Here is a 16,426-nt window from a genome sequence, read left to right as displayed (position 1 = left end):
ATTCTTAAAGTAATCTTACTTATCTCATCATATGAAATATGACTTACTTCACCAATTATTATTATTAAATTATTACTATTATTTATTTATTTATTTTTATTGTGATTACTTATGGAGTTTATGTGAATAAATTGTGAACAGGAAGTGAACAAAAAGTTTTAGCAACTGTTATGTAAAGAAAAGGGGTAGGATTAAATAAGCTCTGCTTCTTCCTACTCCTTTTCGAACATGTTGAAAAGAGAAACTGGAAATTGTGATGTATCATGTTGTATGCTTGCACGTTCGAAATAAACTCAAACTCAAACCCTTTATGTATAGTATTAACCAGGGCTGTCAAAGACTACAGTTACACTACAGGCCAAAGTGGACCAAATCTGATTTTTTCTAAATCTATTTTTTTCCAGTGGACTGTTTAGTTAACAAGTAAAATGTGATCTTTATCAGACTCCAGTATAAACGAGCACAGGGACCAAAGTGGCCCCAATAGGGCCTTGGCGTGCCCCCCATGGCGTCTTGTTTAATTTATAGTTCTTCCGTGGGGGGTGGTGGCAGACTTGTAATTATCTTCCAAAACACTAAGGGGCAGTGTCTCCAGAAGTAACAACTACAGCTGTTGTTGACTAGATATTTTGTGTTTCATTCCTGTGCCGAGTGATGTTAACCACTGAACCACATCATCAACGTCATCTGTTTACTTTTAATGGACGTTTTACTTATAAACCAGAGAAAAATACCTTTGTGAAGATGAACTGTGCAACTTCTGAACGACTCATGGCAGAGGACGCTATTATTATCTGCAACAATATTCGGCCATTCGGGACTTTGGACAAGAGAGAAACATGTAATTGTAAATAAAAAAAACTGTTCAATAACTATTGTAAGTTAACGAAAGATTAAGAATGAGAAGTGTTGTGTGCGAGAGAAAAAGACGTGTGTGCACGACAAAGAATATGTGTCCGAATTGAACCTGTTGTTAGCATAAAATTGACAATAAAAGTTGAAAAGAGTGTCGTACTGTGTGACTTCTTCTGGACAACAACAGCTGAAAAACGACACATACAGTATATATTTTTAAAACGCACTGAGATATTATGTACAAAACATCTGTTGTCATGCAATTGTTTAATCACTGTTGATTTATTTCATACAACCATTTGTGCATTTCAAGCACAAAGTCTGCTCGCCTGAGTTCTTGGCAAAAACTGACGTAGGCTACGCAGGGGGAGGGGGGACGCCTATGCAAGCCACGTATACACCAGGATTTAGTGGTTTTGTGCCATGGCTGTTGTGTAGAGGAAAAAGGCAGATGATGGGAAACAACTGCAGGAGGTGGAAGAAGAGAATTGTAAAAAGGAAAGTGATTGTGAATGACATAGCTTGACAAAAGAGGACATACAAGTGACAAACAGGTCACATTACCGTTTGGACTGCAGTAAGATCAAAAAAGATCAGATTCCAAACACATTTTGGACAACGTTTGATGTGGCCAAAGTCCGATGCGAAAAGATCAGATTTGAAGCACTTTGGAGAGTTTGGACTGACAAAAAATATCCGATCTGAGTCACTTGCGGGCAAAAAAAATCAGATTTGGTGTGCAGTGCAAACGGAGCCAAAGTTATTGCTTTAATTGTTGCGATTAATTACCAAAAATATTGCATTAATATTGTATCAATGCAGATTAATCCCGAAAAAGATTGCATTAACCATGTATAAATGCAGATTAATCGCACAATTTCTACATGCTCCTTTGCCTTGAAGGATAGTTACCTGAAAGATGGAGCAGGTTGTCATACGATGAGTGATCAAGCATACGTAACTGCAAAGTAGAGTGAGGAGACTGCGACTGGTGTGCTTACTTATTTCACTTGACAATACACCCCGACCTTACTTTATAGAACACTGTTAGCAAGTTTCGAACAAATCAATTACGTGAATTCAAGTAAAACATTTTAAAACGATGTCCCTGTGTGAGATTCTGACAATAAAATGTAAATTGTGTCAAAATATTAAGGTTAATATTATTATTATTATTATTAATATTTATTAATATTAATATTATTATTATTATTAGATTAATCTGATTTTTAAAAACATGAATTTTTCACAAGGCTCTGTTGATGTGGCGACCCAATAAGTGGTCCCATTTTGTCCACCCTGTAACTGTATGTCTGTTCTTGAAAGGGTTTGTACAGAAAATGTTATTTTGTTGTACTTCTTAAGTGTTCACAAGTGTCTCAAAGGGCTGCAAAAGCCACGACGACATCCACGGTTCAGAGCCCACAAGTGCACTGACATTAAATGGTATTCATTGAATAAAAAAAATAAATCAACAAAAACATGAATGAGTGTGTCACCAAAGTCATTTGAACGTATCACTGCTAGTCTGCACCATACTGAAGCAGAATGAGTCTAATGCCAGTCAAAAGCGTTAAAATAATATCTAAACGGTGGACATTTATCCATGAAAATATGTAAAAGTTGCTGATGGTGTGTTTGACGGAGAAGCAATTGGAAGGAGATATTGTAGTAGTTTGCTGTATATTATTGTTACACTACTTCATAAAACCACTGTAGTTGTCAGTAGTGCCTACTTTTATTGTATTGCTTTCTATCCATCGATCCATCCATTTTCTACCGCGTGTCCCTCTCGGAGTGGCAGGGGGTGCTGGAGCCTATCACAACTGCATCCGGACAGAAGGCGGGGTACACCCTGGACAAGTTGCCACCTCTTCGCAGATTGCCTTCTATGTAATGTTTTGTCTAAAAGTTTGTTTTTCTTTTTAAAGGCAAGTTACATGGTAAAAGTGTGTTGTTTTGTGGGGGCAAGCACCGATTTAATTCATTTCAATTAATTTCATTGGGAGACGTTGCTTTGAGATACAAGTGTTTTGAGTTAAGAGCTCTGTCACGGAACCAATTCAGCTCAAATGTTGAGCTACTATTGTATTTAAAAATTGAATATAAACTAATTATGTAACTAAATTAGCATAAAATACATCCTTGCGTTTGAATTGACCTTTTATTCTGCGGCAAAAACATTAGAGTGATTGACCTCCTTGACTTGTGAGCCTCACCCTTGTTGCATGGTGGAGGGAGGATGGTAAAGCCAAGGAAGATAGCGGACCACAGATTTGTTGTCCCGGTGATTGCCTTTGCTGATCTCCATGGCAGCCACCTGCGCCAAGCCCACTTTAAGGTTGCCCCCGAAAGTGTCCTCGTGCAGCGGCTGGCAGCAAGCCTTCATATGGCTCTGAGGGACACATTACAAGAGGACACAATAACCTCTGCCAGTAACAAAGGAAGAAAGTACTTTGATGCGGAAGAAGACTCACTTTGAGCTTGGTCAGCGTGTGCATGTCTGCAATGAAGTCCAGAAGTTCACTTGTGTATTGTCTCATGCATTCCATTGCTGCCGTTGTGCACTGTCGGAAACACACATTTTATTTTTAGGTGCTGTCTTCACTCCCAGATGTTTTTAGAAGCTGCTTAGTTAAATCTCACCCCAGGGAATGTTGAAATCATGTGCTTTTGGATGATGGTGGATTCTGCAAGTCGTGTGCCAATATCTGCACAAATAAACTAAAATGCCACAACACATTATTTAGGGCGTAACTGGGTGAAAATATTTCTCCTTTTTTTTTTTTTTTACCTGGACCAGCAGTAGCAGGTTAGTGTCAGGCAGCGAGGATTTGAACTTGAGAGCCTGAAGAAGCTCCAGCACCACAATGCGCGACATGTAGAACTTATCTCGCTCCTAGATGTGAGGAAAGGTACGAGAGGGGAGAAAATGTACTGATGCAGCAAGACTGCCTTCCTCTATTATAACGCGGCCTTACTCATGCTGCGCGGAGAGCATCAACTCACGAGGCTGAAAAGAGGGGGAAGGACAGGCTGAAGAAAGGGTGGGAGGGAGATGGAGAATAGACAGACAATAGTGAAGCTGAGGAGTAGATTTAGGCCAGTCCAGATCTCTCCTCCCTGAGTCCCAAGCAGCTCAGAGGAGGCTGTCAGGCTGCCTTCTCCCTCCCTGAGGACAGGCTGCTCTCTTTGTTTATCCCTTTCACACAAAGCCCAGCTGCCTGTTTACAAACCACACTGTCATCTTCTGGCTTTCACTTTTGCCTCCTTTTTCTTTATGCGCTCATGTTCGCTTAGGCTAGCCACATGCTCCCTGCAGGGATGCGAAGCAACTCCTTTTTGTCTTTAGTTGTGTTGATAAATCGACAGAAAAAGGCAAAGTAAGGTTGACTGTGCGCACCTTAAAAAAAGATACTTTTCGGGCCATTCCACTGAATCAGTGTCATTTGCGTCCTTGGGAAATAAAATTTATAAATACCCGACAAAATTAAATATAAAATACTTTTTTGTTTACAATACTTGTTTTACTCCTTATTTCAACTATACTTTTAAAAAATAAATGTAACTTTGGAGCCCAACTTTTCCACTACACATATTAACAGTGTCAAATAATATGAAACGATGTGTTAACCACAAAGAGGAAGGGACTTATAAATAACTGATCAAAAATATATGTAAACACAATTATGAAGTGCTGAAATGAGCAAAATAATGATAAATGTTTCTTACCTAAACTGTCAATAAAATTAAAGTGCAAATGAAAATACAGATTCACCACCTAGTCATAATTTTTGCACATAAGAAACTTTTCTATGATTTTAGCTCCAGCCTTCTTCTGTTTGTTTGATATTGTCATTACTGCCACAAGTGGTGGAAAAGTGTATCGCAACTGAGTTAAATCCGCAACCCCTACGAACCACAGCTGAGAAACAGATCTTTTTTGAGGGGACGCTCACAGCCCAACAATCGGCCCCCGGCCATTTAAAACACTTCCTTGTGGTCTGGATAATATGCATTATATATACTTTGTAAATTGTGCATAAATTCTGCTCCACGGTCACTTGTATTACCTGTTTTTTTAGTAAGATGTTTGATCCTAGAGGCGTTCCCAGATTGCAAATGAAACCACGCCCCACCCAAAAGTATCCACAGGTACCATGATTTATCTTTAGACAATGTAAACTTTTAAAGTTGTCACCATTTTTTTTCCCAGACACTGTCAACATTTCACCAACATTGTAGTGATTCACCCGGTCACAACATTAGGTACACCTACACTATACAATCAATTCAGACATGCATTAAAAACAGCTGTTTAGGGAACATTTGTGTCCCTGCATGTTGCACTTTGGCGTTATATGCGCATGCCAAAATTATACGAAAATAATACTTTTTTGTGTGTTTTCTTACAGCCTGAAGCAGAGGGGGAGGAGCTCCCCCATCTGCCTGAGAGCTTTACTTAGGGCCTGATTTACCAAAAACCAAATACCAGGCGCGAAACAGCATGTGCAAAAAATAAAATCGTGTGTAATATGATTGGGCGTGTTGTGCGTGATCTACTAAACTGCGCGTGCAATTGAAAATTGGCCTTATTTTTTTAAATGAGGATTTTGCGTGCGTACCGGGCTTTTACCTTGGCGACACTAATGTGTGATGTTTTGAACTGGCAGCACACATATAATCTCTAACAACTTTTCTAAATTGCAGTCTAGACAACAGAAACATATGCAAAAATAATTATGTAGATTGCATCATCAGCACATTTGTGCATCTAGAAGGACTCAACCATAAGGAACTGCGTAATGAAAGACGTCTTTTCTAGTAGGAAATATATTACAGCAATCCTGAATGAAAAACAATGAACGTCCCTGAAAAAAACCCCAGCGGGCACCAAAACGTATTAATTGAATTCATTTTAATCTGCCCCATAAGTCATCCAGTAGCTATAAAGCTGTAAAAGGAAATTCTGAATAGACGTTTTTTCTATTATTTTTTATTTCTGTCTGTCTAAATATGCTGACACACACACATAGGATGGAGGACTCTCGTCTGTCTTTGCAGCGCGAGCACCTCTTTTCTCACAGCCGTGTACGTCTGTGTCAGATAGCACATCCCTTTTACATGTGCTAAATAAAACGTAAAATAGTGCTCCCAAAACGGGGATGAGTGCTAATTAACCACATTGCACAAGCTGTTTAATACATTTGCTTTTTCTCCTCCAGGTATTTTGGGTGTGTTGATGATCGGCATGTATTCTGCATATTAATGAAGACAGAGAAGCAAAATGGTTTGCGCTCCTTATTCTGCTCACTAAACAGACGCAATCCACTTAGTACACATTTAGTAGATCTGTCAAGTTTGCACATGTTTTAGTACACACAAATCTTTAGTCAATCAGGCCTTAAATGACCAAATAAGCTCCGTGTGATGTCACAACGTAGCCAGACTGCAAAACCCCATGAACAGAGGCATCCAAAACTGCGTGCAAGTTAATGCAAAAATGCATGAACCACATGATTTGACACGTTGGCATTGATTAACATGTGTATCCAACATTGTAACATTTAAAAGTGAAAAAAGACAAAATTCCTCTCCTTTTAAGTTTGCTTTCTTTACATTATAATGTTCGTATTTAACTTAGTTAAAATGCAACCTCTCTCGGTTTGCATTCAGTCCTGTTACGCTAATACACAGGTGTCAAACTGCAGGCCCACCACAGCAAACACCTGGAAAAGTGTGTAAATGGGGCTTTTCGTCACTTTTAATACATATGTTACAATTTAGACGGAAAAAAATTGTGCCGCGTCCGACTACATTTTTTCTTACCTCTATATTATTTGACACAAAAATCTATTCCAAGATTTTTTTTTTTTGTCATTGAAACCCCTTTTGAAGTTGTTCTACAAAATCTGCACTTTAACACTTGCTTGTCACTTTGATTTATGATTGCAAAGCAGTTTTACCATCAGTTTGTTGGTATACAATATAATAATCAAATGAAAGGAGAAATTGTGTAACAATATCATGTGGCGATTATACATTTGTATGATTATCCTTAATTTTGCAATTATAAGTGGCAGCCATAACTGCGATATGGACCATGATAAAAATTAGTTGGACACCCCCTGCATCATTCAGATCCCCTGCAGGCCAAGGGATAGAAAAAAGTAGTTTTTTCTTTGACTGGGTAGGTAAAATGTGCCTCACCTCAGCCGCACCTGAACTCTCTAAATTCAAACAACACCCTTAGTAAATAGACAGGGTTGCAATGCTATGCATCAACTACTGGTCATGACCAGTAGTTGATGCACAGCATTGCAACCCTCCGTTTAAAAAAAGCGATACTTTACAACTTTAAATTCTGGATCCTTCTCGGAAGCTGCCATTAAAAGAAACGGCATAGGACAGGGTCCAAGAGTAATTGTTCATAGTGACTCTGGGTTTTGAAGAGCGGATATTGTAGAGCGAGGAATCGCGGGTTGAGAAAATCAATACTGCAGGAGACATAAAGCATGCGGCGTTGACAGTGGTGGAGGATTGAGCATCCACGGGGCCAAACGGCGCAGACAAGCCTGGCTCCATCTCTGTCTGAGACGGCACCTCAGAAACACACTATAGACCCGAGGCCCTACGGTACACCAACTAATCATGTTAATCGATACTGGATGATTGCCTACTTAATCATGTGGGACACATGACTACATTTCTGGCTGTCTGGGGAGTCAGGCAAGTTGGAGCAGCACCAAAAAATGACGACATTAAGACCTGCAAAACAACACAACTCAACATTTTTATCACTGCTAATCTGTGTAAAAGGTTTAACCCTTTAAAGTGCGGAAAGTTTTACGGTTCACAATATTCAAAACATGTTCTTGGTGTGGACACAACTGAATAGCAGGCTGTTGGATTCGGATCTGTTTCTTATGATGCCCTTTTGGAGAAATGAGGAGCAACAGATTAAATCAATGCAAGATGAATGACCCTATCCTGTTTCAGAGTAGCAGCAGAAACTCAAAAATTGCAGCAGTTGTTTTGCTGGGCTTGCAGGCTTCAATGTAATCAGTGACACTAATAACTTTGATTGTGCAAAGCTAATAAACAAGATGATTCTTTCAAGCAAATAAGGTCAACTTCCTTGAGGGTCAGAACTGATGTTATGTGGGTAGTTAACATACTCCGTTACTATGCGTTGAGAAGGGCACAGAAAGCTTTCAAAGAATGTAATACAATTATTCTCAGTTGTTTAATTATTAGACAAATGGTCAATGCCTTATGTGCAACTCGCTGACGTTTTGCTTGACAGTCGCCGCGTTTTTCCACAAGTGCTTGTCAGTCATCTAAAGATGGTGATTACACTAATCACCCTAAAGTTACAGCGGATGTTTTGCAGATTGCATTGAGTTGTGCGAGAAATTTGAAGTCAAACTGACTCAAACCCAACTTGCTTTGGGGTCTCTGCAAGTGGAGTACTGGCAAAGCTAGGCCACTACAGTATATAGTTCAGAATCACGTTTAGCTACGTGACTGATTTGTCAATAAATACTAGAAGAAGCTATCAGCAAGATGCATCATGGCCAGAGTTTGGCCAACATAACTATTAACACTGTGATTTTCAAACTTTTTTTTACCAAGCATCACTTCAGAAAACACTTGGCTCTCATCACCATAATGACTAACAAAATACAGCAGCATAGCAGGCCTAAGTATTCATTCAAACAAGGCAGAGGATCTATTTCACATATATGTTTGATATTTTTGGCCACTCTAACATTAAACACATTTTGAACAGTAACACTGGGTTTGAATATAGGAAAATAAAACACTAATCACTTAATTAAGTGATTTTATGGTGTACCACTAGATGGAGTCCGCGTACAACAGTTTGAGAAGTTACTGATTTAACCCATCCATATAAAAAAAAACGTTGTGACATTGTTGGAGAATGTCAAAAGCACATATACAGTATTCACTTCAGGGCAATTGCTCGTCAACAGTTTGGAAACTGCAGGAGGTCATTACTCAACATAACAGTAATATGCTGTCATTAAAAGGATGCTACTGTATAACCATCACACAGCAGGTAGATAATCCATACACGGAGCTACTACTAATGGAGGATAATAAATACAAACTATGTCGACTCTTAATATGTACTTTGAGAATATTTAGAATTTGCAGCACAAAAAGGTGCTGCAAAGCATGCTGGGAGCCGTCATCACTCCCGTGGCTGGGGTGCTTTCTGTTTTCAATTAAAAAAACAATTTTGTTGCAAAGGTTATGTGTTTAGACTGGGTTAGTCAGTTGCTGTTGACCTGTTCACCTGTGATAGTAATTAGTTAGTAGTACACTGGTACCTCAGGACACGAGTACCCCAGCTTCATTCACATTTATCCATGAAAATATGGTGAAGTTGCTAATGGTGTGTTTGATGGAGAAGCAGTTTTAAGTAGAAACTGTAGAAGTCCGCTCTTCAAGGTACCGTATATTTCGGATTATAAATCACTCCGGAGTATAAATCGCACCGGCCGAAAATGCATAATAAAGAAGGAAAAAAACATATATAAGTCGCACGAGAGTATAAGTCGCATTTTTGGGGGAAATTTATTTGATAAAATCCAACACCAAGAATAGACATTTGAAAGGCAATTTAAAATAAATAAAGAATAGTGAACAACAGGCTGAATAAGTGTACGTTATATGACGCATAAATAACCGACTGAGAACGTGCCTGGTATGTTAACGTAACATATTATGGTAAGAGTCATTCAAATAACTATAACATAAAGAACATGCTATACGTTTACCAAACAATCTGTCACGCTGAAATACGTCTAGTCTCTTAAGTGAATGAGATAAATAATATTATTTTATATTTTACGGTAATGTGTTAATAATTTCACACATAAATCGCTCCAGAGTATAAATCGCACCCCCGGCCAAACTATGAAAAAAAACTGTGATTTATAATCCAAAAAATATGGTACATGTTATTACATCACTTCTAAAACTACAGTAGTACCTCAACTTAAGTTAAACTAGTTCTGTGACGAAGCTCTTAACTCAAAACACTTGAATGTCAAGTCAACATCTCCCACTGAAATTAATTGAAATCAATTGGTGCTTGACCCCCCCAAAATAGCACACATTTAAGAAAAAGTAACTTTTAGATTAAAAAAAATACTGTATAAAAATAATAAAATCAAATGTATTACAAACAACTACAGTAGTTTATGAAGTAATGTAATAATGTACATTTACCTTGGACAGTAGACTTCTATGTCATCTCCTTCCAGCTGCACAACATCAGCAGCTTCTCCATTGTTTCCTGTATAAATGTCTGCCATGTACAAATTATCTTAAAATTATTGGCTGGTATCATCAACTCATTCTGCCTCAGTATGGTGCAGACAAACTTTGCAAAGTCTGCTACACGCTCTGTCATGTTTTTGATTATTTTTTTAAACTTTTAAAACAAAGTGGTGTCAATCTCCAGCAATAAGCTAATGCTAGTGAGTAAGACAGGATGTTTTGAGTGGATGTTATGGGGTTGATTGTGGCATCTGCTACACCAACTAATGGCAGGGATGCTTGTAACTGAAATTTATGCTTGCAACTTAAAGCACAACAATTAGCCAAGAGACAGCTCTTATCTCATAACACTCTTAGGTTGGTGCACTCTTAAATTGAGGTACCATTGTATTCTAGTTGTTTGTAGTACATTCCGTTGTATTGTTTTTCTCACAATATTTCTTATCTAGAAGTTAGTTTTTCTTTTCAAAATGCATGTTCAATGTTAAAATGGTGCTGTTGTATGGGCCTGTGAGCCATGAGTTTGAGAACCTGATACTTCATGGTGGTTGAACTAGTGTTTAATAACAGCGCCCTCATGTGGCATATTTTTCTAGTAATAATAGCACAAGCAACACAGTCGGAGTGCATGTTTTGCCAAGTGTTCACCTTTTTGTGTTGAACAGTTCAGGAGGAGAAAAATAAACTTACAAAAACTACTACAAAGGCCATTCCACGGAATTACTGCCATTCACGTTCTCAAGAAATACATATAGGTGCACAATAAAATTACCTGTAAAAATACTTTATAAAAAATATTAAGCAAAGTGATGATCTGATTACATATGTGTTTAAAAAAATGTAAATACCTCAAACACTGGAAAATAGCAATGTGTTGCCTTTCCAAAAAATGACTTTACCATGGAATATAACAATTGAAATCATTCAGAAATGTTACATGTTTAACATATTTGTGTTACTATCTACACTTTAAGTTTATTTTCTTAAAAAAAAAAAAATAGTGGTGTCCCTGGGTTTGCACTCAGTCCTGTTACCATAACAGTTACCCATTTAGAAAGATTTGGAATATATATATATATATATATATATATATATATATATATATATATATATATATATATATATATATATATATATATATATATATATATATATATATATATATATATATATATATATATATATAAAATTCTACTGTAGTAGTTTTTAAACTTTTTGCACCACGAACCACCTCCGAAAACACTTAGTTCTCCATGTACCAACTTAATAACCAACATTAAAAAACAGTAGTGTCGTAGGCCTAACTATTCATTAAAAAGGTTTCATTTAACAAGTATACTTAATATTTTTGACCACTGTAACCCCGGGAAGTAGTGATAAAGCTAACCACAAAAAGTTTATTCTGTCCTTACAGAGAAGCAGAAGCTAAAAAACTTGGTCTTGCCTTGATAAACAAGTTTAGGTTTTACTCCAAGCAACAATAACATCATCCCTGGCGAGCGTGTCACAACATCTGGGGTAATATAACACCGTTTGAATATTTAATTAAGTGATTATTTTGTGTAGCACTAAATGGAGCCCACGTACCACTAGTGGCACAGCCGTCTACAGAGAAAGTATGGACAACACGGTTTCAGACGATCTCCTAAATGATTGGTCAAAAGCCCCTCACGTGACTGCAGGGCGCCATGTTGGATACCATTTTGGAGCCGCCGCTAAGCAACACAGAACTTCCTCATTCGACACTTATTTTAATTGAAGAGTGTTTTGCCGTGTAAACATGCCCTGTTGTGTGGCTAGGCGACGCTCCACTCACCAAAAATGCGGGAAGCATTTGTATCGTATCGAAAAAAAATATTATTAGGTAAGCCGGGAAGGCTAGAGTGCCATTGAATGACAACAGTAATTTGTGCGAGATAAGCAAACATACAAACACATGAGAAATGTGATATATATCTCACTCTGAGTAACAGTGAATTAATACACTTTGCCTGACAAAACTTTGCTTCAAAATTGCCTCTTTTCTTCACCTATAATCCAAACTAAACTAATACATATTGCAGTAAGAAGCAGGATGAGTTGAATATTCAAATATAGTGATAATAACATCAGGAAGCTATGCAGACTCACCACAGCAAAACCTATTAAAAATATTCAAAAAACCAAAAGTAAAAGCACAGGCATAGTGCAGTGATTACAATTAATACATTTGATGCAGACACAACAGTGGACATACTTCACACAAAAGTCATCATTTCAGTTTAAAAATCACTGTTCTAATGTATATTGACTATAACTATACATTTCATGTTTAACATTTCTTTCCTTCTTCCTAACTAATTACTGTATTTTACGGACCATAGAGCGCACCAGATTATAAGACACACTGCCGATGAGCGGGTCAATTAGTTCTATTTTCAAACAAAAGGTGCATCTGATTATAAGGCGCATTAAAGAGGTCATATTATGATTTTTTTCTACATTTAAAACACTTCCTTGTGATCTACATAACATGTAATGGTGGTTCTTTGGTCAAAATGTTGCATTGATTATGTTTTACAGACCATCTTCAAACCGCTTTCTGACCTCTTCAGTATGCGCCGTTTTGTGGGTGGTCTTATTGACGTGCCTCCACTTTGACAGCGTTTTCTACCCGTCACCTGTAGTTTTTAGCGTTTTCATTGCGAGTCTACTGACAAATGTAAGTTAGAACTACTTTGTAATAAAAATGGCAACAGTGGAGGATGAATGCCCCACAACAAGAATACAGAGGAAAAAAAGAAGCTTATTGACTACGGCGCAGGCTACAATGGCAGGCGCACGCACATTTTCGAGACTTATACAGATCCCAAATACACATCAGCAGGTACCAATAGGTAAGAAAAGTTGGTTTTGCTAAAATAGGTCGAAACAAAACGCTAGATAATTTCCCTCCTAATAGGGGCCATTTTAGGGCCCTTATACACACACCATATTAATACCCGTATGTTGGAGCACGTCTGACTACTACAGCCATAATGCCACGGAAATCCATCAAGCGGTGCGGCGTTGTAGCTTACCAAAGTCATACTAACACATTTTGACAGATTTTTGAGCGCCCTGTGTAATGTTCTATATTTTCAATGAAACATCAAAGTTTTGGGCTTGCTTGCGAATGTCATTGATTGAACAGGCGTCAACCTGCAGTCCACACATTTTCATTATGTGTGACTGCCATCTACTGGTCAAATTCAGCATTAGACCATGTAACAAACAAAATTGGTAAACAACCAAAATCAATCTGTATATTAGGGGCACGATTTCTGAGAAAATGAAAGACTTTTAAGTGTGCCTTATTGGTTCGAAAAATACGGTACTTAAATTAATTGTTTTATTTTCAAAATACTTTTTTGGTAAATCAATGTAATGTGCTTAGTGTGTACATGCTATTAGCATACATGCCATGTGGCTATATTTCATGTATTTGCTCATTCCATCCATCCATCCATCCATTTTCTACCGCTTGTCCCTTTCGGGGTCGCGGGGGGTGCTGGGCGGTAGGTGGCTTAAAAACTCACTTTTGTCATTTTGCTCTTGTTACTAAAATGAGTCAGTTTGGCTTGGGAACCTTACAAAAACATAATAAAGTTGCCTGATATGGACTAACATACATGTTGAGTAGCTCAACACCAGATTTAAAGGTCAAAACGACTGTTGAGAGTGCAACTAAAACAAATGGCATGGACTTGTGTGTAATTATACTGTAAATGTTACATGGAGATATGAATATTGCCAAGAGTACCTTGTTAAAAGCTTTGTAACACAATCCACACAGCTCCACCAAGTAGGAGAGGCTGAAGATGCCATACTGGATGACAAAGCTCAGCAGCTTGGAGAAAGGCTCCAGGAGACTCTGTAGGACACATGAGATTAGATGTTAAAGGTCAGGATTTGTATAAATTAGCTTCCCAAAATCTTCTCTGGGCTTACTCGAGTTGAATTTGTGGTTGGAATTTTCAGTAGGCAAATTATAATCCTCAGACTGGAATCCATGGGGCACTGAGGGACAGACAAATTGAAAAAGCTTTAACCGAAAGAGTTTTCTAAGTACAAAAGTTTGTGCAACTATTCCTCACACTGAAGCAACTACATGTGCATGAATAAAATGATTAGAGACACTTTAATTTGACCTCCAAGGTCAACAGCGGCGGAGTCAAATCAATGAGAATCTCAAGATTCAGTCCCATTAAACCTGACAAGGGCACTGTTCCATGCTTTCTCCCTGAGCCATAATCACATCAAAGCATATCAGGCGCAAGCTAAATGAGCGGCGGCGTCAATAATACCTTCAGAGGGAGCACAAAGGGAAGTTTAGTAAGGAAGGCCTGGAACTGGTTGCAGATGGTGGTCCACAGGTTGCTCGGAGAGTCCATGGGGAGTGCCTCCATGAAGGTGGCGATGTTGTCCAGGCAGTGCAGCATGGTGCCACCTGCTGGGAGACTCTTTTTGTTGTTCAGGCCCTGGAGGGGAGCGCACACAAAGCATAACTGGGTTACGTAACGGCCATTCTAAGGAAAGAGATATTTCCATTTAAGTGATCATTCAGTACTGATCAATCACAATGCTCATAATAACGAGGCCAGCGGATTTAGGACACCGAAGCGCAGATAAATGCTCACGTGGGCAGCCGCCTCGCTGCCTATGTGTAACAGTCCAACAATAACAACAATCAACTGGTGCAGTTGTGCAGGGTAATAAGGCAAGGCATTCCTGATGATTTCTTCTTTCAGATCGGCTTATGTTGCTTAGCTGGGGCCAAAGAATCCCTTTGCTTTGACAAGAGCGCCTCCTGCTGGTAAGAAGACAAACAAGGCGAAAACTCACCTCCAGCAGCATGTTGAGGGCGGCAACAGAACTCAACTCATTAAAATCTATCAGCGACAAGGCAAGCGTCCGTAGGAAACTTCCGTCTGTAGAGTAGAGAAAAGGATGTTCAGTAAATGTAAATCTGAGGTTTCATAGTGAGAACTCGGAGCTGACCTTTAATGTTGCTTTGGAAGAGCTGTGGCAAGATGCCATTAGGAGCCAGCTGGTGGAACATGCAGCGGAGGAACTGCTTAGCCACACCTGCAACATTCCCTGGGATCAACATACTGCAAAACATCATATGGAGGGAGGCACATGAATTATTACACGCAACATCTATAAAAGTGTATATCTGTGCACTGCACCGGCGTGACAGCTTCATGCCATACCTCTCTGCTTGTCCGGAAAAATTAGCGCTGGAAGCCAACCTGAGAGAAGCAGTGGGTTAGGAATCCAGGATCCAGGATTTGAATCATGCATGAGTTGTGAGGGTTATTATGAAACTGCATGGATGTAGGTAGCAGGGAGGCCGGGCTCATGTATACCTGCCCACAGACTGCATGATGTCCAGAAGCATAGGAGCAGCCAAATCAGGGCTGAGGTGGATGAACATGGAAAGAACCACCACCGCTAGGCCAAGAGTCTCCTCGTCATATTCCTCCAGGACCGCCGCACAGTCGCGACACCTAAAGATAGAAACATAGTAGGTACTAGATTAGCATTTCTGCTATTATAATACATCCAGATTTATATATCTCATCAGATTGTATGTGTTGTGTTTTTGTAGGAGCTAAAAGGGAGTTACAGTGGATCCAGAAAGTACTAATACTATAATAGTACTAGTAATAATACCCTTTTTCACAGTCCTACAGTACAACAAAGCTGATATGCAGACTATTTTGTATTCTTTAAAAAACTTGTCATCATATCTACTGTCAGTTGAATCCTAAATAAATCATTAGGGTGCTTTGTGCATTTGATGTGAAAACATCTGTTAATTTAAGTAATTTCCTGTGAGAAAGAGGTCTTGTAGAATATAGCAGAGGCACTAAGCAAAATTGTATTTTGGAGCCCGCTTGCCCCAATTAAAAACGTTTTTCACAATTTTTAATTGATGTGAAACCATTTTTATGCCTTTTTTTTAATTCAAACTTGATTTTAATTTAATGCATGTTGTCTGGTAAAACAATATTATTGGGAAAAAAATTGTTCCATAACTACTTTTGTAGTGGAAAATAAAAAGTTTAACAATATCCCGTCCAATTTCTATACCGCTTATCCACATTAGGGTCGCTGGTAAGCTCGAGCTTATCCGAGCTGAATTGGGGCGAGAGGCAGGGAACACCCAAAACTGGACTCAAGCCAATGGCAGGGCACATATAAACAAACTCTTATTCACATTTGCAGTCACACA

At 38.6% G+C, this 16,426-nt stretch overlaps 1 protein-coding gene across 1 annotated transcript in view; it reads right to left on the bottom strand.

Moving 5' to 3' along the window:
- The window catches only part of LOC133646639 (protein unc-79 homolog), a 116,881-nt gene that overhangs the window by 7,686 nt on the left and 92,769 nt on the right, over positions 1-16,426 (bottom strand). Inside the window, exons 36-46 of the mRNA XM_062042220.1 lie at positions 15,558-15,698; positions 15,402-15,440; positions 15,187-15,299; positions 15,031-15,116; positions 14,493-14,666; positions 14,137-14,205; positions 13,949-14,059; positions 3,650-3,754; positions 3,502-3,579; positions 3,333-3,422; positions 3,075-3,250 (exon numbers count right to left, since the gene is read on the bottom strand). Of these exons, the coding sequence (XP_061898204.1) occupies positions 3,075-3,250; positions 3,333-3,422; positions 3,502-3,579; positions 3,650-3,754; positions 13,949-14,059; positions 14,137-14,205; positions 14,493-14,666; positions 15,031-15,116; positions 15,187-15,299; positions 15,402-15,440; positions 15,558-15,698 (1,182 nt within the window). The remainder of the gene's footprint in view (positions 1-3,074; positions 3,251-3,332; positions 3,423-3,501; positions 3,580-3,649; positions 3,755-13,948; positions 14,060-14,136; positions 14,206-14,492; positions 14,667-15,030; positions 15,117-15,186; positions 15,300-15,401; positions 15,441-15,557; positions 15,699-16,426) is intronic.

This window comes from Entelurus aequoreus, linkage group LG03 (assembly GCF_033978785.1).
Source record: "Entelurus aequoreus isolate RoL-2023_Sb linkage group LG03, RoL_Eaeq_v1.1, whole genome shotgun sequence".
NCBI classification, from domain to species: Eukaryota; Metazoa; Chordata; class Actinopteri; order Syngnathiformes; family Syngnathidae; genus Entelurus; species Entelurus aequoreus.
The sequence above is the reverse complement of the archived record's forward strand: the minus strand, read 5'-3'. Positions and strand labels throughout refer to the sequence as shown.